The sequence below is a fragment of the Mobula hypostoma genome, chromosome 7, assembly GCF_963921235.1.
Source record: "Mobula hypostoma chromosome 7, sMobHyp1.1, whole genome shotgun sequence".
Classification (NCBI taxonomy): domain Eukaryota; kingdom Metazoa; phylum Chordata; class Chondrichthyes; order Myliobatiformes; family Myliobatidae; genus Mobula; species Mobula hypostoma.
In genome coordinates, this window is record NC_086103.1 from 120,085,675 (window position 1) to 120,112,490 (window position 26,816).

Genomic DNA, 26,816 nt, shown 5'->3' on the forward strand with positions numbered 1-26,816 from the left:
TATTTGAATGAAGAGATATTCTGAGGTGCAGGAATACTAATGTTCTAGGTATCTTCATACATGAATCCCAGGATTCCCATGGGCATGCAATGAATTATTTGGAGAACGAAAAGATGAGATGGAATACAACTGTGGCGATATTTTGCTACCAATGTCAGTGTACACTGTCTCCTTATTTATGGAAGGATATACTTGTAGTGCAGGCAGTTTGGAAATTGTTGATTGGGATAAAGGGAATGTCTAATGAAGCAGATTGGGGCTTGGAAATAGTGGAGGTAATTCATTGAAACATTTAAGATTATAAGAAGGCAGTGACTGTGATGTGTTTTCATTTGCGAGTAATCTATAGACAAAGGATATTATTTCAGAATAAAGGATCACGCATTTAAGATGGAGATGAGGAATTTCATCTCTTCCAGCTTGTGAATTGTTTGGAATTTTCTATCCCAGCAAGCTGCAGAGGCTAAATTGTTTACTTTATCCAAGGCCAAGATATTTTTTGGTCAGGAGAGAAGTTGAAGCTTATGGTAAACATACTGGCAAGTGGAGCAGAGGCTAGATTAGGTCAGCTGTCATTTAACTGAATGGCAGATCAGGTTTAAGACACCGTTTTTTGGTCCTAATTTTTTTTGCTCTTAACAAACTACTGTCCATTGCCAATGACAGATGCTTCCTTCAGTGTGTTGTGGCACCCTGATCAACTTTACTCTTAACACACTCCTTTAAGAATAAAGTTGAAAAAGTGCAATCTGTTTAAACTAGTTGGATATTTTGTAGCCAAATCCAATGCTCTACAATGTTTGGAAACGTTGAAGTTCTGTTTTTATTGCATGGGATTCTGTGATTTTAACAGTGTTCTGTGGATTTAGTCTGTGGCCATATGTTTATATTTAGAGCAGCTGTGCTATAGTGATCACCTGAGAGGCCAAAGTCTCCACTCATGATTTGGGAATTGCATTTTGCAGTGGTGTCCATTTCTCTTTATGGATTCATTTACTGGGTATTAAGAGAAAAAGCTAGCTAAGGATGATGTTTTGAAGAAAAGAAAAGTACAAGTTATTGCACCCATGGCCATATTCTTATGAAGTGCTGATGTACAAATTGTCAAGCTGAATTTTCTAATAGTATTTTTTGTACAGTAGCATTATGTTACTTCTGTTTTGTTTCAGTATACATATGTTCATTTTCTTTTCCACCAGCTCACCAGCTGTTTCCCTTCATCCTGTCATCTAAATTAAATACATATTAGAAATCTGAATACACAGCATAAATTGTGTGAATGAGCAGAAGGTTTAAAAATACCTAACAAGTTAAAATGTTCACAAAAATGTTTCCAACACCTAAACTGACTAATTGGGCCTCTGAATTTCCCAGCCTCCCAAGCAAATGCATCCCTCAGGAAAACAGAACTGAATTCTTTGCCAATTTCACTAAAAAGGAAATTATTTTTTCCCTAGGAAATAGAGTTGAAAATTAGGATATTCAGTTACTTATTTTCATTAGAAGTTACTGGTTTTCTGCCCTTGCATGTTCTGCTTTTTGCTTTTCAGGTGTATCACTTTCATTAAGGTGTTGTGTTGCAGTAAGGTTCCAAGATTGAAGGAGCATCATGCTAGCTTCTCTATTGTGTACTTCTGTATCAAATTTTCTTATGGATGAATCAGGTTCTTTTAAATTTGGACATTGTATAAACTTGCCTTTTTTGAACACAAATACTTAAACTTTAAATATTCATAAAATCTCTTGAGTATGTGTGCCCTTTGATGTGGCCAATCTTTCCTCTGTCACATCATTTCAGTAGTTGAGACAGGACATTTTCTGTTTCTTTTCCAAACTTTGAGTTAGATTTCTTTTTGATTTACGTTTCTTTTTCAATGAAGATCACAGAATTTCAAACTCAGAGATCAAGTACACCATAAAAAGACTTGTGCGTTCAAACTATTCACAAGAATAGATTGAAGGAACGAACACAAGATCCTTACCTTTAAGTAGAGAAATAAAATTCAGTGATTCCACTAATTATTAGATAATAGATTTCATTCCTACTGAATTGGATCAATAGTCTTCAGTTCTTGGTGCTGGGATGATTTCCTGGAGGGTAAAATGTAACGGGGAAAAAAATAGCTGCGATTCAAAAGTACTACAGATTCTGCAAACCAGAAACAAAATGGAACTTACTGGAAATACACGCTAGGCCAAGCAACATCAAAGGGCAGAGAAACAAGTAAAGCATCAGGTCAATTCCAATGTAGTTCAGTGATACGCAATGGTGTCTGTCTCTACAGCTTTTGCTGGATCTGCTCTGCTGAGTATTTCCAGTAATTCAGCTTCACCTTTAAATTTGTGCTTTAGGGTTCTGAGCACTTCTTAAGAAAAATACACAATGAATCCTCATAGTAACTGCCAGAAAATATCTGAAAATATTTTTTACTTGTGTAGGAAATTAATCTGATTTTTTTTTTCACCCATGGAATGAAATAAGTCTAGGGCAGAGTAGTTATCAAAAAAACCGTGTTTGCATGTTGTTTTCAATATCAGTGGCCTGCACGAGATCACCTACCATAATGTCCATAAGTTCTATTGTGTTGCTACGTACTAAGCAAGTATTAAAGATGGGGCTACCAACAACCTTCCTCTGTTGAAAGTAAGCATCCCCAATCTAACAATAGTGGCTTTTTATATATTTTAATAATATATTAAAAGTCATACCACATAGTATATTCACAGTCTATATGTGGCTACCCATAAGCAAGCAAATCTCAAGTTATATAATTTATATATTTGTTGATGATAAATGTACTTTGAATCTTGGACCTTTACCTACCTCAAGTTGAACAATAGAGTTTTCATCTGTTCTCTGGCAAAACTGAGTATTTTAGTTTATGTGGACCTTCTAAGGCCTGATGGTCCCATCACCTGGGGTGGGAAACCTGTAGCATGATTCAATTTAACTCTTATCTGAGCATTTCTAATTGTACAACTCTTTCATTTTTCAGGATCCCAGAAAAATCCTCTTCACAACAGGTGTGTATTATGTTGCAAAATCATTTATTTCGGAATAACTAGTAACTCTGCAATCATATTCTCCTCAGCAATGACAGACAAAAGAATCTCAAATTTGAATAAAGTGTGGCATCATTTTAAGAAAGTTTGCTTTCTGTTCTCATTGGTGGCTGGTAAAAATAATTAATATCAAATTTCTGGTTCAGTGCCAATGTTACACCAAGGTTCATGTGGAGTACGTACATCATAAGTTGTGCTTATCTGTAACTTGGAAGGTATTTATTATCCTGGTCCTGAAATTACACTTTATAATTAGAGTCATAGAGTAATATAGCAATGAAAAAGGCCCTTTAGCTCAACTGTACATCGCCAACCATTGTATCCTCCCTGCTAGTCCCAGTTGTCTGCATTTGGCCCATAACTCTCCACGTATCCAAATGCAGACATCCCACCCTGCAAAAACTCATTTCAGGGAGGTAGCACCCCTGCCCCGCCACCCCTGGTCGATCTCCAAGGGTGTATGTAATACTTTGTTTAGTGATTTTGTCTAATCCATAAATCAAGTTGGGTATATGCAGAAAATGTGACATTAAAATATGTACTTATATTATCATGTTTATTCTATTACAACTTTAAGCAAGTCTACAGGGAGTTTGGCTTCATCACATAGGACATCAATAGATTAGCTCCATAGCAGCTAGCCAGCTAGTTTAAATAACGTTAGCTATGCTAATGAACAAATGACACCTGTTAAACTCACCTCATCATGTCTTTTACATTTTAACCCACCATGGGCAATAGAAAATTAACTGTTGCAAACAGTGCAGCGAGCAACACTGTCATTATTTTTGAGGTCGACTGAAAGCCTACCCGCAGAGAAAACTGATTGGTCTCTTCGTGCTATGTAGACCTATCAGGATGCTGGCTCTCCTTCTCAAAAAAAAAATCGATTTCTGGGATATTGTATATAATTTTGAGGCGTCAGGGAGCCGTTATCAATATGCGGGAGATTCCCGGAACTTCCAGGAGAGGTGGGATGTCTGCAAATGCCTTTTAAATGTTGTAACTGTACCCCCCCGCCGACCAATTCCTGAATGTACAACGATACTTCCTTTGCTGAACGTAAATGAAATGGGTTGGACTGAGAAAGAATCTTTAATTTAATAAACAGCTTGCTTAGCATGCTTTCAAATTAGTGATAAATAAGAATCCAATGTATTGGGACTTAGTGGTCAGGATGTATTCCCAGGAATGAGAGCACTAATGGAATTGTCGTTAAATAAGTCATTATTGTGTTATGTGCAGAGGCTTGCAATACCAACATCGCTGCAAATGAATGGTAGGAACATTATGTAGAGAGTAATGTGCTACCAACAGCACTGTTGTGCTTGGAAGCCTGGTATGAATTGAAGCCCTCCCCACCACTGAAGAGATTATAGGGGAGTCTACAGGATGTGTCAACACATGAAGCGGATGCTGCAATGGCCTGCACTTCCTGTGCCAGCTAAGCTGCAACGTTGAGGTGCATATTGTAGTGCTGCTAGTTGTACTGCTTGCCTCCCAGCTCCCAGCACCAGCCCTTACAGACAGTCTTTCCACACTGAGCTGTGGGCAATTCTTGGCTAGTGAGCTGCAAACAGAGGTGTAGGGGTTTGCACCAGGGTGCAAACACAGTGACACACGGCCCGACCAGTGCCTGTGAGTGCTTAGACAGAACGAACCAGAATGCTATAATGAATCTGCTGTCTATTGGGTAATACTTCACAGAGTACCAGTATATACAACCAACAATTCTACTTATTGACTTTGTTTTTAAGCTATTGCCTTTTAAAAATTAATTATGAAAGCCTTTGAGATATTTTGCTAATTTTGGAGTTTGACAATACTCAGATTCTGCTCCTCAATGCCTTGTTCTTAAGATAATGGAAAGTCAGCTGATTGAAATATTTTTCTGATGCTGTAGCTCTGAGAGGGTCACATGTTGGAGCACCTCAGGCACGGACACCTCAGCATTGGTTTGTCAATAGTTATTGCTGGAATACTGGTTGTTCTCAATGCTTAATTTTCTTTACTGGCAAAAAATGGATACTTCAAATATTTGGCTTTTATAAGTCCAAACAAATGTGGTAGGTGGAGTGGGTTATTTCTTTTCCTTTGGCATTTTGAATGATCTCTAATTTCTCTGAACAGTTTTGTTTGTGAGGTGATCTGTGTTTATGTTTCCCATTCTTCTTGGTAGAACAAGGAGACCAATGTTCAAAGCAGGGAACTACAAATGTTGGAAATCAGAAATTCGAACAGATGCTGGATATACTCCATATGTCAGGCAATGTCTAGGAGAGTGCAACAAAATTTAACAATTCCAATTGATGTCTCAGCTTCAGATCTCTGGAACGGCTCTGAAGAGTTCTGCAGTAGGGTCATTAACCTGAAAATTTAACTCTGTTTCTCTCAACACACGCAAACTGCTGGAGGAACTTAGCAGGCCAGGCAGTATCTATGGAAAAGAGTAAAGGAGCATCTCTTTTCCTGAGATGTTGCCTGACCTGCTGGCCTGCTGAGTTCATTCTGTGTAATGTTGCTTTGGATTTCCAGCATCTGCAGATTTTCTCGTGTTCTGTTTCTCTCGAGCTGGCTTCAATCTCCCAGAAGATCTGATTATTGGCCTTAGCTCCACTCTCCTGCGCAATCTGCTGATTGAATTGCAGTCCATTAATCTATCAATCTGAAGTATGAAGATACGTAATCACTCAGCAACCATAGCTCTCTGGGGGAGAAATTCCAAGAATTCCAAAGGCTCAAAATCCTGAAAGATAAGAAACTTTTTCTTGTCTCAGCATTAATCAGGCATCACCCATTCTGAGACTCATTCCAGGTTCCACACTAGAATCTTGTATTTTTTTTATGAAGATCACTTCTCATTATTTTAATCTTGGAAGGGTTTAGGGCAGCCTAAATAATCTTTCCTCATCAGGTAACCACTAAAAAATAGTCTGGCAAATCTTCTTTCACTGCCTCAAAAGCAAATATATGGTTATTAAACAAGGAGGTCAAAGACGTAAACAGCATTCAAAAACACAAGATATTCTGCGGATGTTGGAAATCCAGACCATAAAATGCTGGATAAACTAAGCTGGTCAGGCAGCATTTATGGAAATGACTAACAGTCGACATTTCGGGCCAAGAACCTGCATTAGGACAAGAAAGGAAGGGGGAAAAGGCCAGAATAAGAATGTGGGGGGAGGAAAAGGAGTACAAGCTAGAAGGTGATAGGTGAAGCCAGGTATGTGGTGAGGCAGTAAGAAGCAAGGAGATGATAAGTGGAAAGGTAAAGGGATGGAAAAGAAGGAATCTGAAGGGAGTGGGGGAAATGGAAAGGGGAGGATATAGGCAAGAGAGGAGAAAAGGAGAGGTGAGTGGGGAGCCAGAGTGGGGGATGGACGAAGAGGGAAGGGCAGGGAAAAATGACCAAAAGTTAGGGAAATCGATGCTTATGCTATCAGATTGAGGCTACCAAGACAGAAAATGAGGTGTTGCTCATCCAACCTGACAGAGATCTTGTCATGACAGTAGAGGAGGGCGTGAATCAACATGTCAGAATGGAATGGGGATTGGAACTAAGATGGTTGGCTACCAGGAATTCCTGCTTTTTGTGGATGATGTGGAGGTGCTTGACAAAGGGGTCTCCCAATCCACGTTGGACCTCACCAATGTAGAGGAGGTCACATCAGGAGCATTGGATATAGTAGGTGACCCCAAAGGATTTGTAGGTGAAGTGTTGTTTCACCTGGAAGGACTGTTTGAGGACTGTCTGTCCTCCTTCTCCAAAATATGGGGTTTCCCTTTCTCTACCATCAAAGCAGCCCTCAAACACATTTCCTGGACATCTGCCCACACTCCATCTTCTCACTGCCTTAACAGGGACAGAGTTCCTTTTGTTCTCACCGACTACTCATGAACCACCACATCCAGTACATCATTTTCTGCAACTTCCACTATCTTTAACAGGATCATAAAACCAAGTACATCTTTATCTCTCCCCACTCTCTGCTTTCTGCAGGGATCCCTCCCCCCATAATTCCCTTCTCCATTATATCCCTCCCCACTAATCTTCCTGGCACATCTCTGCAAACAGAAAAGGTGCTACGCATGCTCTTCCCTCACCTGCATGTAGGCCCCAAACAGTGCTTCCAGGTTAGGCAACACTTCACCTACAAATATATTAGGGTTGTCTGCTGTATCTGGTGCTCCTGATGTGGCCTCCTCTACATTGGTGAGACCTGATAAAGATTGGGAGAGCAACACCTCATAATCTGTCTGAGTAGCTTCCAATCTGGTGGCATGATCATTAATTTCTCTAACTTCTGGTAATGTTTCTCACTTCTTGCATCCCCTATTCTGGCTGCCTTCTCCCTTTTCCTCTTCTTACCTGGTGCCCCTCCTCCTTCCCTTTCTCCCATTGCCCACTTTCTTCTCCTATCAGATTGCTTCTTCTCCAGTCCTTTACATTTTCCATTTATCACCTCCCTGCTTCTTATCTCCTCCCCCAACCACTTGGCTTCACCTATCACCTTCTAGTTGGTACTCCTTACCTTCCCCCCCCTACCTTTTTATTCTGGTGTCTTCCCCCTTCCATTCCAGGCAATTGATTATTTATTTCCCTTGATGCTGCCGGACCTGATGAGTTCCTCCAGCATTTTGTGTGTGTGTTGAACAGCATACAAAGCTTGTTTTAGTCAAAGCTCTGTACATTATCACTTGTATACTTAATTCACTTTGCAATGAAGGCCATTTCTTCAATTTTTGAAAGTCTTTAACTTCACATTTGCAAAAACTGATCATTTGTAATATTGTTGTTGATGAAAAATCTTGTTATTTAGTTCCAGGCGTAACTGGCTTCCTCATGGTATTGGTGCTTTTTTTAATGTGTACATCTTCATCATATTCTCTAAGGTAAGAACAAACTGGCAATATCTTCTGAATCGCCAAGTAAAAATATGTGGATTTTATTTATTATTAATATTATTATTTCTCTTTCTTTTTGTATTTGCACAGTTTTTTGGTATACTGGTTGTCTGTCTTACTGGGAGTGGTCTTTCATTGATTCTATTGTGTTTCTTATATTTACTGTGACTGCGCACAAGAAAATGAATCTCAGGGTTGTATATGGTGACATTGATAGTAAATTTACTTTGAGTTTTGAATAATATTGAAGAAGGCTTTTTATTTCTTTCTCTATGGGTTGGGTGCTATTACTGTGAACTGATTTCCCTTATGATCTGCAGGTACTCAAACTATGACATCTTTTGGTATACACACAACCTCTTCATTGTCTTCTATATTTTACTTCTGCTTCACGTGACTGGGTAAGTTATTTGAAGTAAGTTTTTTTTAAAGAAAATTTTCAGCAAACATACAATAGTTTACTGTGCTTTATCATTATGAAACTTACAGATTTTAAAGTCTAGAAATTGTTCTATCTTTGATTTTGCTGTTGAGAAAATTACTTGAAGAGCAAAAATTTCACCAATGTAATTAGCTTTCCCACTGTTTCAGTGCAGCTCAAATTCAGTTCATTGTCATTTAATGGTGTACTTTTATACTGCCAAATGAAACAATGTTCCTCCCACAAGTTGCAAGTTTGTCAGATGACTGGTTGTTCTGAAGGTGGGAGGGAGTGGGAATTGCGCCCAAAGAGTTGGAGAGACGGATAGATTTGTATAGAAGTGTCTGCAGTGGTATGTTCTTTGTACAGAGACCTTGTGGTGCTACAACCAGACCAATCTTACAGGTTTCACTATACCCTTTCACCATCCTCTGGGTTTCCCCCCCCCCCTCCTTTTCTTTCTCCCTGGGCCTCCTGTCCCATGATCCTCTCATATCCCTTTTGCCAATCAACTGTCCAGCTCTTGGCTCCATCCCTCCCCCACCTGCCTTCTCCTATCATTTTGGATCTCCCCCTCCCCCTCCCACTTTCAAATCTCTTACTAGCTCTTCTTTCAGTTAGTCCTGACGAAGGTTCTCGGCCCGAAACGTCGACTGTACCTCTTCCTAGAGATGCTGCTTGACCTGCTGCATTCACCAGCAACTTTGATGTGTGTTGCTTGAATTTCCAGCATCTGCAGATTTCCTTGTGTTTGCAATCTTACAGGGGATTGTCAGGCAGACTTCATTGAGATACAATGTTATTAGAGCATAATCTTTGAATTCAGGGGAAGTCTGTATTGTAAGCAAATTCTGTGTGCTTGTGTATCCGCTCTCGTGCTAAAGAAAGTGTGTGTTCTTTTCTTGGAATATGAGGTTTTGATGATCTGTCTAAAACAGCAACAAACACAAACTTTCTGATGAGGCAGACATCTGAAGCTGCAGCCTGGAATGATGTTGAAGAGTATTTCCATAGTTTCTAAAGTTAAATTGGAGCTTACAGAAGATCGACAATCCTAATGAGGTCACCAGATATGATTTGAAAGTTGTCGCTTTAAGAGACACTGTTTCTGGGATTTTTATTAACCTAAGTACATGAGTAAATATGACTGTTTTTCATTCATTGAGATTGATAAGCTAATTGCAAATGGTCTTTGCATGTTGTATTATTGGGAACAAGGTCACTGAAGAGATACTGAAGCTAATGGAGATAGTGTTTTATTCAACAAAAACAAGCCTCATATTGAGACACGCTTGGAGGAAGAGGCCTCCCGACCCAATATTACATGACATTTTTATATGCTAAAGATCAAAGGCAATAGCAGGACAATTTAGATTAGATTAGATGCAACTTTATTGTCATTGTGCCGAGTACAGATACAAAGCCAATGAAATGCAGTTAGCATCTGACCAGAAATGCAAAGAATGGTGTTATTTACAAAATAACTGCGAATAAAAAGTGCTACAGCACACAAATATAAAAGTACTGAGACAGTACAATATGGGTGCGATACTGCTTAGCGCTGTGATGTGAGGTTCAGCAGGGTCACAGCCTCAGGGAAGAAGCTCTTCCTGTGCCTGCTGAGGCTCCTGTAGTGCCTACCGGATGGGAGGAGAGTTAGAAGTCCATGGTTAGGGACTTGATGATGTATCCTTGATGATGCTTTTCACCCTGCCTTGGCAGCGTTTATGGTAGATGTTCACAATGGTAGGCAATTGGGTGCCGATAATCCGCTGGGCAGTTTTCACCACATGCTGGAGTGCTTTGCGGTCCGATACGGGACAATTGCCATACCACACTGAGATGCAGTTGGTGAGTATGCTCTCAATGGTACAGTGGCAAAAGTCCGTCAGTATCCTGGGACAGAGGTGAGCTTTCTTGATGCTCCGCAGGAAATAAAGGTGCTGTTGCACCGCCTTGGTCAGGATGGAGGAGTTCAGGGACCAGGTGAGATCCTCGGAAATGTGGACACCAAGGAATTTGAAGCTTGATACACGCTCCGCTACAGCTGTGTTGATGTAGATGGGGACGTGAGTGTGGTAGTTACAATATATTTACATTGCTTCCTTTAAATTACATATAGTTTTCAGACTCTTCTATCTTCACACCAACACTCCAGACACCCAAAATGAATGTTAATCAGCATTGTCTGGTTTGCAATCAACTCTAGTGCACAGCTCCTGGAAAACTTGTTCAGGACTGATTTTAACTTCAATCTACAATTCATGATCACATCTGAAGATTGGTTGCTGGTGAAGTAAATATGTGGGGTGATTGATAAGTTCATGGCCTAAGGTAGAAGGAGTCAATTTTAGAAAACCTAGCACATTTATTTTTCAAGATAGTCCTCTCCTACATTTACACACTTAATCCAGTGGTCGTGGAGCATATGGATCTTGGACCTCCAGAAAGTGTCCACAGCAGGGGTGATTGATAAGTTCGTGGCCTAAGGTAGAAGGACATGAGTTATACAGCTCTCGTTACATGCACATGCAGTTCAACTCTTTGAGTGATTATGCAGAAAGTTTGAAGTTAATAATTCATCTTCTTCTAACTTAGCCCACGAATTTATCAATCACCCCTGATGAGTTATTAACTTCAGACTTTCTCCATAATCACTCAGAGTTGAACTGCATGTGCATGTAACAAGAGCTATATAACTCATCTCCTTCTACCTTAGGCCACGAATTTATCAATCACCCCTGCTGTGGACACTTTCTGGAGGTCCAAGATCTGTATGCTTCACGACCGCTGGACTAAGTGTGCAAAATGTAGGAGAGGACTATCTTGAAAAATAAATGTGCTAGGTTTTCTAAAATTGACTCCTTCTACCTTAGGCCACGAACTTATCAATCACCCCTCGTATTTGCTATACACCCTAACAGTTGATAGCATCTAGTGGAGTTTAATAGTGGGGAAAATGTACTAGGACAAATTAAATTCCTACCAATAATTGATGAGGTAAGTTTATTACTGGCCACTAAGGCATCCGGGAATATGTGCACAATGGCTTTACCGAAGGTAAACTGATTTTCAATAGTATAGCACATTTTTCAGAGTTGTGAAAATAAATTTATACCCCCAAGCCTTTACTGTGCAATTTTGCTAACTGCAGGATCAACAAATAAAAATGAAAAGTGTTTGTTTGTGTATTCATCAGAAACTGGGATGCTGAATGAAGCTCCTTGGAAATAATTGGCATTAACTAACAAAATAGTGGAAAGTGCTCCTTTAGTAGTCTGCTTGTGAAGTTTTAGATTGCTAGTTCACATCTAGCGTTCCCCTCATCATGCGCACATCGATTTTTTTTTTTTTTTTTTGTTTTTTTTGTTTTAGTAGTTGAGGGCAATGGCAAATGAACATTGTATTACAGGTTAAGCACCCCTTATCCAAAATTCCAAAATCTGAAATATTTTGAAATGCTGACATGATGTCACAAAAGGGAAATTCCAGAAGGTGCTGGAAAGGTTCTCGGGCAATGTGCAGGTCTCTGAGCATCACAGTCAGTTCTGAGAAGTGTAACGAACAGAAGTTAATGAAAATTAGAAAAACACTGCATAAAGTGAAACATGAGGATCCTGATCGAGTATTAAAGAGTGGATTTGCAATGTCAGAGTGAACATGTGCTGATCATGACATAAGCAGAGATCTTTCACGACAAACTAAGAATTGAAGGTAATTGTGAATATTCAGCAGGCTGGTTGCAGTAATTTAAGAAAAAGCACGGCATTTTATCTCTAAAGATTTGTGGTGATGAAGTGTCTGCTGATCACAAGGCTGCAGAGAAATTCATTGAGTTTGTGAAGATCGTCGCTGATGAAAATCTAACACAACTGTATATATGTGTGATGAAGAAATGTAAGACAAATATTGTTAACCAGTGGCACATAAAGTTAGTCAGGAATGATGACGATGCCGAACAGCCACTGACTGTCAACCAGGGCGGCCATGGTAGTTATAGCTCACTTTCTGATGGTTCAATGTACATATTATTGTTTCATACACAAAAATATTTAAAATAGTATATACAACTCCCTTCAGGATATATGCATAAACTGTATATGTAATGTAAATAGGTTTCGTGTTTAGACTTGGGCCCTGTCCCCAAGGTTTCTCATTGTAAAGATGCAAATATTCTGAAATCCGAAACACTTCCGGCCCCAAACATTTTGTGTAAGGGGTAGTTGACCTGTAATTGGTCTTCAGCCTCTCACAGACTTCTTCTTGTCCTTATGCGTGCCAATTTGTTATCAAATATTTGGCAGAGTATTAAAATTGAGAATTTATTGTTGATGGAACTGATATTAAAATACAGAAAATGCTGAATAGCTGTGGTAGCATCTGTGGAGGATCTTTGACCTGAAAAAAATTAACTCCATTTGTCTTTTTGTAGATGGTACTTGACCTGCTGAATGCTTTCACTCCCTTTCTGTTTGTAATTCAGTAGAGTGTGGTACCTCAAGAGGACACTAGGGAGTTGGGTAAACAGGCTAAAAAATTAATATTTTATCAGTAAATATGTTAAAGATATTTGAATAAGTAAGAACAAAAATATTTCATTCTTCCTATTTTCTGTAATCTGCTCTTCTCCATTCAAATTAATATTCTTGCTGTTCCTGTGAAATTGTCGACAGGTTCAAGAGGCAGGTTTGGTAGTGCAAGTGCTGAGGAATTCAGAAGTGTTGTATTCTCTTATTGGATCCCTGCAGGGTCCAACATGCATATAGGAAGGCATTAGCAGAAGCTGGCTTGCAACTTTGGGATTTTCAGAATCGCAATGAAATTCTTAGCTTCCAGTGATGCGATGAATGCTGAAGGTTCATTATAAAACTACCAGCATGTGTAGGCCTTCTCTGGTCCTTTGTTCTATTGAAAGCCGAAGTGATTTGCCTTGTTTTCAGTGTGTATAGGCATAAATATGTTGCAGCAGAGAGAATGGAAATTGCTTAGAAGGAAATACTTGTCAGACAAACTGTTTCTGCACTTGCCATACAATCTGTCAGTGTGGTTAATAGAGGAAATGTTATAATCCTGCACATGCACTATCTTCAGTCTTAATTGTATTTATTTACTATGTTGAGCTGGCTCCTTCTCTTCCCCATTGTTTGGAAACTATTTCTCTGTTCACTGTAAATTCTTGCATGAAGGATTTGACTCCCTTCTATACCACTGATACAATCATTGGTAAAGTGATTAATCTTACCTTGTTAACAATGAAGTATTCCAGGCAACATCCTGGTGAATCCTTTCCTTGGCATGACCTTTCTGATAGTTGACATTGGACTATGGTTAGGACTGGGGTCTCCTTCCCCCTTGTAAATTACAAAGCACTGAGATTAGATATAGGAAGCCTTCTAATCTTGTCTTTGATAAAACAGTCACATATTAGGCATGGCATCTTAACCATTCTGGAATAAAAGCAGAAAACTCTGGAAATGCTCACTAGATCGTGCAATATCTGTGGAGAGTGAAACAGAAGTTTAATATTCATTTTCTAACAATTCCCAGTTCTAATGAATAGTCATCAACTTGGAATGTTAACTGTGTTTCTGTCTTCATAGATGTTGCTCAGCCTATTGAGTACCTACAGCATTTTCACTTTGTATTTTTGACTTCTAGCTCTTGCAAGTTTTGTTTTTGTTTTTAATGCTATTTTCTCTAGTTTTAGTCTCCCCTACCCTTAGAAAAAGACCGTGACCATCTACACTACTTAAAACCCTATAATGCCTGTAAGGTCACCACTTACTCAGTTGGGAACAACCCCAGCCTGTCCAATCTCTCCTTGAAACTAAAACCCTATGATGTCCTAGTGAATTTCTCCTGCATTCTTTCTAGCACTACCACGTCATTTTTATAGTGAAGTGACTAGAAATGCACACATTATTCCAGGTATGTTGTACAGTTGCTCTAATTCTTGTTCTTGATACTCCTGCCTTTGAACACAAACAAGTGAAATACCTTCTTCACTGCTCTATCTACCTTCAGAAAGCTGAAATAGTACCCTAAATCCTTCTGTACTTGAATATTACTAAGGTCCTTCCTTGTATTCTGTATATCTGGTCTGTGTTAGACCACAATGCATTACCAGACATCCCACCATGCAAAAACTCATTTCAGGGAGGTAGCACCCCCTCCCCCCCACAACCCCTAATTCCCCCCCACCCCCCCCCGAGACCTCTGAGGGTGTATGTAATACTTTGTTTAGTGATTTTGTCTAATCTGTAAACCAAATTGGGTATATGCAGCAAATGTGACATTAAAATATGTACTTATTATTATGTTTATTCTATTACAACTTTAAGCAAGTCTATAGGGAGTTTGGCCTCATCACGTAAGACATCAATGGCGTAGCTCCTTGGCAGCCAGCCAGCTAGATTAAATCAGGGGTCCCCAACCTTTTTTGCACCGCGCACCAGTTTAATATTGACAATATTCTTGCGGACCGGCCGACTGGGGGGGGGGGGTCGGTGGGTGTTAAACGTGACCGGAGTATAGGTGATAAGTCAACTATAAGTCACTTGTAAGTGGCTAATACACTCAATTTCGTTTCTAAAGCGGTTTATCTAACGAATTTAATATTAAACACACAGCGCATATTTTCCTCGCATGAATGTGGTGATAAGTCAATTATAACAGTTGTCCCAAACCTCCGGGCCATGAAGAATGCAACAGTACAGCGGTAGCCGGAATGCACCCAGCACACCTTTAAGAAAAAAGCCGAAATAAACAAGCTAATTAATTAGGTGCCGCCCGACATGTAAATGTCGGCCCAGATTAGAGGCGATTGCTGATTGCGTCGTCTCTGATCTGGGCCGACATTTACGTGCCGGGCGGCACCTAATTAATTAGCATGTTTATTTCGGCTTTTTTCTTAAAGATGTGCTGGGTGCGTTCTGGCTACCACTGTATTCTTCGCGACCCGGAGGTTGGGGACCACTGAATTATAAGTCACTTATAATTCAATAGTATCAGAACATTTTAAGTAATGTTTGGATATTAAACACTCACATATTTTCCCTGTATGAACATATAAAAGCATTGTAACACACCAACATCGCTGAATCAGTGGGAGACCTGGGCTTGTTTTCCTATCGAGGGGTGATGGGAGACAGCGATACTCGAAGGGGGTTCCTTATGTCCAATCTATTCCGCAATTTAGTTTTCGTTGTATTGAGTGCAGAAAACTTTGCTTCGCAGCGATATGATGTTGGAAATGGAAGCAACATTTTCAGTGCTTTCCTGGCTTTCTTAGGATATTCAGCCTTGACTTTGATCCAGAATGCTGGCAGAAATGTTATGTCAAACATACTTTTCAGCCCACTGTCATTTGCAATCTCGAGGAGTTGATCTTTTCCCCATGCTGACATGGACGATTCACAAATCGGTCACAGACCCATTCCTTTGCACGTCTTGGGTCACTGATGACCTTGCGTGCGTTCAAATTCAACAGTGCGTGACAGGGAATAAGGAAAGGTTCAGCTAACTTATATCGTTTCATATTGCCAAATCATATTGTTTCCTCATGGCCCGGTGGTTGGGGACCACTCTTAGCACGAAGAGAGACCAATCAGGATGCTCGCCCTCTCCCTCTCCCTCTCAAAAAATATATTTCCAGGATATTGTACATAATTTCCGGGCGTCAGGGAACCACTATCAATATGTGGAAGACTCGCGGAACTTCCGGGAGAGCTGGGATGTCTGCATTACCTCATACTTGTCTGGATTAAATTCAATCTGCCACCACTCTTCCCACCTTTCTATTTGACCTATGTCTCCCTGTATCTTTAGATGATCATCTTTACTATCTATAACTTACTTATCAGCCTACAGACATTCTTATTCAAGTCATTTATATACTTGACAAACAACAAAAGATCTCAGCACCAATCTCTGCAGTACGCCACTTTTTACAGACTTACAGTGAGAAAAGCAACCCTCCATCACTTCCCTTTGCTTCATATCACCAAGCCAGTTATGGTTCCACCCAAAACACCTTGGATTCCATGTGCTCTCACTTTCTGGACCAGTTTACTTTGTGGGTCCTTGCCAAAAGTCTTGCTAAAGTGTTTGTAAACCACATTTCTGGCACTGCATTAATCAGTTTTCCTAGTGAATCACTCAAATTTGAGATGCAGGGATTTCCCATACAGAGTGCCACCTAATCAGTATCCACTTTTCAAAGTGATCACATATCCTATACCTGTTCATAGTGGTGGAGGTTATCAAGAGTGCTGCATGTACAGATGGATGAAGGAAGGAGAAATAGGGAGAAGTTAGCTCTTTGGTAGATGAGCAGGCTGAAAAGATAGACTTACTGGGGCACTCCTGCTTGTAGTTTATTGAGACGGGCTCAAAAGAGGCTGGGGAATTAGATGGCTGGAGACATTTGAGGAAATGAGGTCAGTGACTGTCTGGAAAACAACCTTTGTTATTTATGTGTCAGCCCTGGTGCCATACTTCTGAGTCAGAATCACGGGGTCAACACTCACTCTTAAAACTGAAGCAAACTATCTAGGCATCTCACTTCGGTGCTGATGGAGTGCTAGATAGTTATAGATGCCATCATTCAGATGAAACTTTAAATCAAAATTCTGTCTACCCGCAGGTTCCATGGCATTATTCCAAGATGAACTAAATACTCCTCTGTGGTATCCTCCACTTGAACTAGTTATTTATGTAATATCACAATGTATTCTGTGATTCCTTGCTCTGCCTGTATTTGTTGGGCCTTGATTTGTATGCCCATAAAATAATGTTTCATTGCCTTTAAGGATTTTGAAATGGTGCTGAGATCATGGATCTAAATTGAAAGATTTGCCCTTTCTTCCTTGGCCTTCCTAATATTGAAAATGGATTGAGTTATTAATTTGAATACTTATTTTGGAAATTAATCAAAATGAATAGGACCACTGGGGCTGTTCAGAAGGACAAGGAAAGATAAATTTGGGTCATTCCGTGCTGTTGCACATAGAGAACTCTTCATAATTGTCTAAATGGCATTTCCAGTACTTGTTCAAAGAGTGTCTTTTTATAAATGGGAATCTTTTTGAACAGAACCATCCTGACAATGGAGAAATTTTAAAATGGCTACTTGTTATTTGTCTTGAGATATAACCTCTGTAAAGCCATCATGGATGCCAAGAGACAATACAAGTCCAAAATCAAGTCCCAGATCAACTATTATTTGTGGCAAGGCTTACATTCTATAATGGGCTACAAAACAAAATTGTGCAGCATCACCCATAACAGCGCATCCCTTCCTCAGTGCATTCTCTACACACTTTGAACAGAAGGGGATCAGAATGTTACCATTGGACAGCCGTCAGCGCACCTGATATATAGTCAGTGTTCAGATGTCTTCCAGGGAGTGAAACATCTAGCCCAGATGGTGTCTTTGGCTGTGTTCTTTGATCCTGCACGGATCTACTGGCGGGTTATTTGCAGACATTTTTAACCTCTCCTTGCTTTACCTGAGCATCCCATTGGCTTTAAGAAAATCACTATCATCCCAGTACCTAAAATAAACAAAGTAACGTTCTTTATGACTACTGCCCAGAGGCTCTGTCATCTACCATCATGGCATGCTTCAAGAAGCTGGTCACGGCACATATGAACTTCCTCCTCCCAGATAACCTTGACCCACTGCAATTCACGTACCACTGAACCAGATCCGGAGCCGCTACTTCTTCAAAGAAATTCAGCACGTCCCCATTGACCTTCATCAAATTTTACTGAAGCACCATGAAAATCCTATCCAGATTCACCAATAGCTTGGTGTTGCAACTACTCTGCCCACGACCACAGAACCTGCAGAGAACTGTGGACATAGCTCAGCACATCATGAATACTAGCCTCCCCTCCATGGATTCTGTCTACATTTCTCACAGCCTTGGTATAGAAGCCAAAATAACCACAGACCCCACCACCCCAGACATAAACACGAGGAATTCTGCAGATGCTGGAAATTCAAGCAACACACATCAAAGTTGCTGGTGAATGCAGCAGGCCAGGCAGCATCTCTAGGAAGAGGTACAGTCGACGTTTCGGGCTGAGACCCTTCGTCAGGACTAACTGAAGGAAGAGTGAGTAAGGGATTTGAAAGTTGGAGGGGGAGGGGGTGATCCAAAATGATAGGAGAAGACAGGAGGGGGAGGGATGGAGCCAAGAGCTGGACAGGTAATTGGCAAAAGGGATATGACAGGATCATGGGACAGGAGGCCCAGGGAGAAGGAGAAGTGGGGGGGGGGGGAAACCCAGAGGACGGGCAAGGGGTATAGTCAGAGGGAGATTCTTTTTTTCTCCCCTGCACCCCCAGCCTCCAAATCAGGAAGCAGATACAAAAGCCTAAAAACACACTATCAGGCACAAAGACAGCTCCCATCCCACTGTTTCAAGACTATTGAGTGGACCTCTTGCATAGTAAGATGGACTATTGACCTTATAATGTACCTTATTATGTCCTTGCACCTTACTCCCTGCCTTCACTAGATTTTCACTGTAAGATTTTATTCTGCCTTCTGTTATTGTTTTCACTTGTACTGCCTGAATGCACTGTTGGAATGAAATGATCTGTATGGATGGCATGCAAAACCAGTTCTTCACTGTATCTGGGTACATATGGCAATAATAAACCTACTTGCCAATTCACTTTATTAATGTCTCCAATAATATTTACTGAATGTCTGCAGAGTATGAAGAGGCTTTCTTAAAAACAATGGTCTGCGGTTTGTTTTACAGCATTTTAAGCCTGTGAATTACAGTGGAGCTGGGTCTGATCTCTCCCCTCCCCCTTTCTCTCTCCCCTCTCTCTCTGATCTATTTGGCCTATGTAGTACTGGTTGTAAAAGAGAGGTGGTTGTTTGCAGGAAGTTGTTCAATGTTGTCGTGGAAGATCCATTAGTATAAAAGAAACAGTGTTGAATAAACAAACCAGCACCAAAAATGAGCCCGTTAGTAATAGTCTCCAGGTTCAGGGACCTGACCATAGCAACCAGTACTTGTGTAGGACCTTTAAAATAGCATAACATCATTTGATCTGTTGTATGAGTACTATCAAATAAATCTGCAACAGAACAACTTGAAATTTTAAGCAAAACTCAGTCAAAAAGGTTGGTTCTAAGGAAGGAAAGAGCAGTGAAAGAGAAAGACCACAGTCTGTGCAGATTGGAAATAACGTCTCCTCTTCACTGACAGTCCACACTGGCACACCTCAGAGATGTGCGCTTAGTCCACTGCTTCACTCTCTCTGTACCAGGGTTTCCAATTTTTTTTAAGCAATGGACCGATATCATTAAGCAAGGGGTCCATGGACCCCAGATTGGGAAACCCTGGTCTACACCCATGATTGTATGGCTAGGCACAGCTCAAACACCATCTATACATTTGCTAATGACATAATTGTTGTTGGCAGAATTTCTTTGGCGATGAGAAGGAGTACGGAAGTGAGATAGATCAGCTGAGTGGTGTTGCAGCAGCAGCCCTGCACTCAGCATCAGTGAGACCAAGGAACTGCTTCTGAACTTCAGAAAATGGAAGATGAGGGCATACACACCAGTCCTCATTGACAGAATTGGAAAGGGTGAGGATTTTCAAGTTCCTGGGTGTCAACAGCGCTGAGGATCTAATATATTGATGCAATTACAAAGAAGGCATGGCAGCAGTTATATTTCATTAGGAGTTTGAGGAGACTTGATCTGTTAACAAAGACACTGTGGATGGCATTCTAACTGGTTGCATCACCATCTGGTATGGAGGGGTCTCTATACAGGATTGGAAAAAGCTGCAGAGAGTTGTAAACACAACCAGCTCCATCATGGGCACTAGCCTCCCCAGCGTCCAGGGCATCTTCAAAAGCCGATGCCTCAGAAAGGCAGCATCTATTAATAAGGACACCCATCACTCAGGTCATGGCCTGTTCTCATTAAGGAGGAGGTACAGAAGCCTGAAGACACACACTCAATGTTTCAGGAATAACTTCTTCCCCTCTGCTATCAGATTTCTGAATAGACAATGAACATATGAACACTATGCAAGTATTTTCCCTTTCTTTTTGGCCTACTTATTTAATTTTCTTATATAGTATATACTTAGTGTAATTAATAGTTTTTATTACTATGTTTTGCAATGTACTGCTACTGCAAAACAACACATTTCATGACATATGCCAGTGTGATTAAACTTGATTCTGATTCTGACCTGGTTAATTTACAGATTGAGTCAGGGGTGAGGAAGGCAAATACAATGTTAGCATTCATTTCAAGAGGACTAGAATCTAAAAGTGCGTGTAATGCTGAGACTTTATAAGGCATTGGCCAGATTGTAATTGGAATATGGTAAGCAGTTCTGGGCCCCTTATCTAAGAAAGGATGTGCTGACATTGGAGAGAGTTCAGAGAATATTCACCAGAGTGATCCTGGAAATGAAAGGGTTAGAATTTGAGGAATGTTTGATGGTTCTGGGCCTGTACTCACTGGAGTTTAGAAGAATGAGAGTGGTGGTGGGGGGGAGATCTCATTGAAACCTATTGAGTATTGGAAGACCTAGATAGAGCGGATGTGGAGAGGGTGTTTTCTTCAGTGGGATAGTCGATGACCAGACGGCACAGGCTCAGAATACAAGGACATCCCTTTAGAACAGAGACGAGGAGGATTTTCTTTAGCCAGAGGGTGGTGAATCTGTAGAATTCAGTGACACAGATGGCGGCAGAGACCAAGTCAATGGATATGCTTAAAGTGGAGTTTGATAGGTTCTTCATCTGTAAGGATATCAAGGGTTACGGGGAGAAGGCAGGAGAATGGGGTAGAGGAGGATAATAAATCAGCCATAATCAAATAACAGAGCAGACACAATGGGCTGAATGGTCTAACTCTGCTCCTTCTTTGAATATCTTCACTGTGCAAGAAGAGAAAGCCATTAGAGGACTATAATATGGTCTTTGTGAGCTTGCTTGTGGTAATATTCAATCACTTTGCTTTCTTTTTGGACACGCTGGAGTGATTTTTTTTTTTAAGAGAATCTACAATGCTGTTGTGTATTCTTAATGCAAAAATAGGAATGCCTTGCTCAGAATTTGTATTTCTAAACATCTTTGGTAAAAATCATCTGGGTAGAAGCCTTAATAAGTTTGATAAAGACCATTATTTCTCTGTATGTTTGACTAACTGGATGCCATGGTTCTGTAAAGGGCGGCATCTTGAACAGCATATTTGTTAATGGTCCAGCAATTGTGAGCTTGTTATACAGAGCAATATCAATAGATAAGAGTAACCAGTATCTTTAACTGATTATATTTGACATGCTTTCAACTTGTACAATTATTACTTTTATATGAAACCATGGAAATGACATTGACAGATTGTGAAAGACTCAAAATAGCCTTAAACTTACAATACAGATATTTTTCTCAACACAATTAGAACAAACAGTTTGACATTCTAACTGGATTTTGTAACAATGACGTAGAATTCTGATGTTTGAAACAAAGCTCAAGTAATTTGTATGATCGAATTCTGTTGGGAGTTAAACAATATGCATACAGATGAAGGGTCTCAACCCAAAATGTCAGCTGTTTACTCATTTTCATAGCTGCTGCCTGGCCTGCTGAGTTCCTCCAGCATTTTGTGTGTGTTGCTTTGGATTTCCAGCATCTGTAGATTTTCTTGTGTTTGCATATAGACTGGCAGTTTTGAATATTATTAAACAATTATTAACTGAGAAGATGCTTATAAAGGAAGGGATGGACATATGCTTGTGTGTTCCTTATAAGGTTGAACACAGAAGCAATAGTTTCTGAAAGATTTGCATAAAGTGTGAAGTATACTACATGTTCTAGGATAAAAAAAAATTTTATATCAATTTCTTTCAGAGGCATGTTGAAATATCAGACGAATTTGAATGAACACACCCCTGGCTGCATTGATCCGAATAAAACATTAATTGATGATATCCCTGTATCTGAATATCCACCAGAAAGCAATGTGGAGCCAGAGCCTGGGTTGGAAAACAACTTCCAGAGGATCTGTACTGAAACCCCAAAATTTCAGTCTAATTTACAAGAGGTATGTAAGATTTGGGTATTTAGACTGGCATATTGATAACCTAATTTTGCCTTAATGATGAAAAATGTACAGCATAGAAATAGCCATGAAGCTTACTCATTTTATGAACCACTTCCATTCTGTCTCATCTATTCTACAGCATAACTTGCTATCTTCCTTTTGGACACCAGTTCATTGAGCTAGTTTTAGCCATTTAGTCTGGGAAAAAAAAAATGACAGGACAGAAACAGAATTAGAATCAGGATCAGGTTTAATATCACCGGCGTATGACCTATGATTTTTCAGTTATTTTTGTTTTGGTTCAGTTTCAAAAATACTACTTTTTTCCCTCTAATTTGTTTTTAAAAAGCTGTATGCATGCCCCTTCTTTCAAGAAATTGTACATGCCAAAGATTATTTCTGTTGTTTGGTGCTTAGTGTTAAAACACCTTTAAGTTCAAAGGTTCAAAGGTCCAATTTCATGTCCGAGAAATGTATACAATATACATCCTGAAATGCTTTATCTTCACAAACATCCACGAAAACAGAGAAGTGCCCCAAAGAATGAACGACAGTTAAACGTAAGAACACCAAAGTCCCTCCAGCTCCCCTCTCTCCTGCGCATCAGCAGCAGTGAGCAACAATTCCCCCCCCCGCCCCCACCAGCAAAAAAAAAGCCAGCATCGGCACCACCACCAAGCACTCAAGCGTGAGCAAAGCAATAGCAAAGACCCCAAAGACTTCACGTTTCACCTGGCATTCAACATACAGCAGATTCTCTCTCCCACTAATAAGGGAGAAAGAGATGTCTCCATTTTCCCAGCGAGCAGGAAGACATAACAAACAACTCGCTGGCTTATGATGTTAGAAGTCCGTTACATTGCTTTTTTTTGAGCTCTGTGCCTGAAGATCGCAAAGATCCTGGGTCTTCGGGTGCACAACAGTGCATTTTCCAACTCTCCGTGACACCGACCCTCGAACTGCCCGTCTCCAGAGCCCTAAGTTCTTAGGCTTCCAAATCTGAGCCAGCCCCTCAGGTGGAACCCCTGGCATGCCAAACAAACGGCCAGTCCTGAAACTCCGAGAATGGGTCCCATTCCCGCAAAGAACCAAAGTCAGCGTGTAAGTCCAGGTCAGGGTCTTCAAAAGAACCCTGAAAGGGAAAAATAAAGGTTATTAAAGATGGAAATAGAGCTGTTTCTGAAAATGCAAGCAAAGCAGTCGCCGTTTAGCACCATCTTAACTTCACTCCGCCACCTTCCGCGACCCATCAGGGCAGAAAATTCCAGAGATTCATCACCTTTTATGAGAAGAAATTCATATACAAATCAGTTTTAAATGGCTGCTCTTCCCTCTTGTCTTGATTGGTAATCAAGGTTCCTTTTGTCCTGTGGAGGCAAAGGGTTGGTTGTCATTTTGGGTCAGGACTAAGAGAATAGAGGGAAGATAAGTCACTATAAAGAGAGAGGAGTGTTTCAGAAGCTATTAGGTGATAGATCAGGTGGGACCAGGTAAGGTAGGAGATAATATGTTTTGAGAACAATAAGATACACACAATCTCTACATTTCATATTTCCTTGTAATATTTCAGCCCATATAGACTATGTTGACCCAGGCAAGCAATTCCATTCTTCATTAACTTTCTATGTAAACTGTACAGCACTTATTCCCATTAACTTCACTCACATTCTGCTGTTCACCTGGGGGAAAATTTACCAAGGTTAATTAACCAAGCAACCAGCAAGTCTACGGATCAAGGGAGGAAACTGGAGTTCCTAGTGGAAGCTCGCGCAACCTCATTGATAGTATGTAAAATCCATACAGTCAGTTCTGGAGGTCTGGATAAACTGAGGTACTTAAACTGTGAGGCAGCAACTTTACCTGCTGTGCATTGTACCACTTAAAGTTTCCATAATTAGCTTAACATTAGCAGAGAATGTGCTTCATCTTTCAACACTCCAAACTTAAAATTCAACCAATGTTTTGAGTCCACAACAGATATGCAACTTTCTTTAATGAAATGCATTTGATATTCAATGTTACAATTTAAATACTGATCACATAAATATCTCTAAAATTGACTAAGAATAAAGCAAAACTATTATGTTTTAATAGTGAAATAACACTATTGCATTTTAAGCTCTGAAAAATTAAATAAGTATGTATTTTTGTTATTGTGACTGCCATTTAAGAAGGCAGCTTCTTTGTTCACCAAAAGCAATACTTGTAATAATGACGAATATAAGTTTTGCCACTCTCCATTTAAATTATGAAAAATGCTCAACCTTGCTCAGATTTGACCAGAAGCTCAACACTGTTTAGGTGGAACTATGTCTTTGGGTGTAGATTATTTTTTAGCTCATGTTTGTAGCTGAAACTAACAATGAAATTATTGGAAGAACTGATCTCCACACCGGGCTTGTCATTTTTTCTAACCACAATATTTTCTTTATTTTTAAGACATGGTTTTGGGTGTCTGGTCCTCTCTGTCTCTATTGTGCAGAAAGGCTGTATCGATATATTCGGAGCAATAAACCAGTTACCATCATCTCAGTGAATTCTCATCCCTGTGATGTGATAGAGGTACGAATGGTAAAAGATAACTTCACAGCAAGGCCAGGTCAGGTAAGTTCAAATAACAAATGAGTCATTTCTGAATACTTGCTGTTGTACAGACTTGTAAGATAATGGAGCTGAAAGAGTAATAGTTGCAATTGAAGGATGTCCTCTCATTAAAAGGTGTGGTATCCAACTGTATTGTTGTGGGACACGCTTTGGACACCAAATTTTCCTTCTTTTGAATTTAGTCAATATCCTGCCTTGTTTTAAAATAATAGAGAGAAAGCTGTATAATTTAGACTTGTAAGTAGATTTAAATTAATGTTATACTCAAATAAACTCCCAACAGAAGGAAAACTAATGGTCATTTAATCTCCAAAATATTCATTGCAGAATTTTTCCAATGACCTGAATAAATCTTTTTGGAATACCACATGGACTACAAATTTTATTGAGCAGTAAAAGATGTGTTAAAATAAGGCTGAAGTAGAGGAACCTGGCATGGAGCATCAGAGAGAACTAACACTGAAATTTTGCTGCACACTAAGAGCCAAGCATTGTGTACTTGAATAGACCTTGTGTACTTTGTGCAAAGATTTCATATTGGCAGAACAAACATGGGAAATCAGATTGATTGTGGGATATTGGCAGAAAGGGGCCAGAGAGGACTGTGCCTAGCACTGTGGGCCTGGAGCATTGGAAACATCAGAAATCAATGGTCTGGAGCAATGATATTTTATGGGGGAGTGTGTGGGAATACTCGTTCTTGACACATAGGAAATTGTGGGAGCTGGGCATGGGGCAAGAAGTTACTCTGGCTGGGTGATTTTGGGGTCAGCAACAGACAGGAAGCCATTTATTGAGTGAATCAGAAACTGTTGGAATGTTAAAGGATGTAAAACCGACTGTAAAAGAAGCGGAATCATAATCAGAAATGTTTAAATCACCAGGAGCCGTGTATCAGAATTTGCAGAAAAATAAAAGGTTTTCAGATCATTGCAACAGAAATATCGAGTGTCAAATTTCCAAAGGACAACCAATAAAAAAAGGATGGAAAAATAGTTGCTCCAATATAAACAGGATATAAAATCAGCTACAAATTATTCAATCAGAAAACAAAATTATGCCAAATTATTGTAAATGAAGACAGCCAATTAAAACTTGGATTAGTGAAATGTAATCTAAGTGCTGTAACATTTCACTGGGAAATGTAGTAGCTGATTATGCTTTGGTTTCCACAAGGGATTAATTTCAAAATGTGATGGGTAAGAATAAAAAAAATCTAATTGTCCTCATCTTTCTGGCAAGAGGTTGAAGACTAGGCTTGTGGTCAAATGGTTCTGGCTGATTCAGTCTGATTTGAGTGTTTAAAGTGATTAATAGAAATAAAATGAAGCTATTACCCTTAATGTAGAAGTGGAGAATGATGGGAAGAGAGGGTATAACTTAAACATTTGCAAAGTTCTGTCAGAAGAGACTACACAACAGGGGTAGTAGAAATTTATAACTCTTTGCCTAATAGGATGTTGGGGCAAAATCAAAAGTAAATGTGAAAAATAAGGGTGATGCATTTTTTTGAGGCTATTGTATTAAGAGTTTACAGATATGCAGGAAACTGAAATTAACATACAGATCTAGCAAGATCTAATTGGAGAATGAAAGAGGATCAAGAATTTTAAGTCTTCATGATACTTGTCATATGGCTATGCTTTGGTTCTCTTCACTTAGAGTGAATTGCAAGATTTGAATGTGATATTTAAGAAAGAAAAATCCAATTTTGTCCTTGTATTCCT

At 39.8% G+C, this 26,816-nt stretch overlaps 1 protein-coding gene across 3 annotated transcripts in view; it reads left to right on the forward strand.

The window, feature by feature from the left end:
- Window positions 1-26,816, forward strand: part of LOC134349003 (NADPH oxidase 4) — a 149,394-nt gene that overhangs the window by 47,384 nt on the left and 75,194 nt on the right. For all 3 annotated transcript variants that reach the window (XM_063052837.1, XM_063052838.1, XM_063052839.1), the window contains 5 exons: window positions 2,997-3,024; window positions 7,884-7,956; window positions 8,289-8,369; window positions 22,293-22,485; window positions 24,925-25,089. In XM_063052837.1, the coding sequence (XP_062908907.1) occupies window positions 2,997-3,024; window positions 7,884-7,956; window positions 8,289-8,369; window positions 22,293-22,485; window positions 24,925-25,089 (540 nt within the window). The remainder of the gene's footprint in view (window positions 1-2,996; window positions 3,025-7,883; window positions 7,957-8,288; window positions 8,370-22,292; window positions 22,486-24,924; window positions 25,090-26,816) is intronic.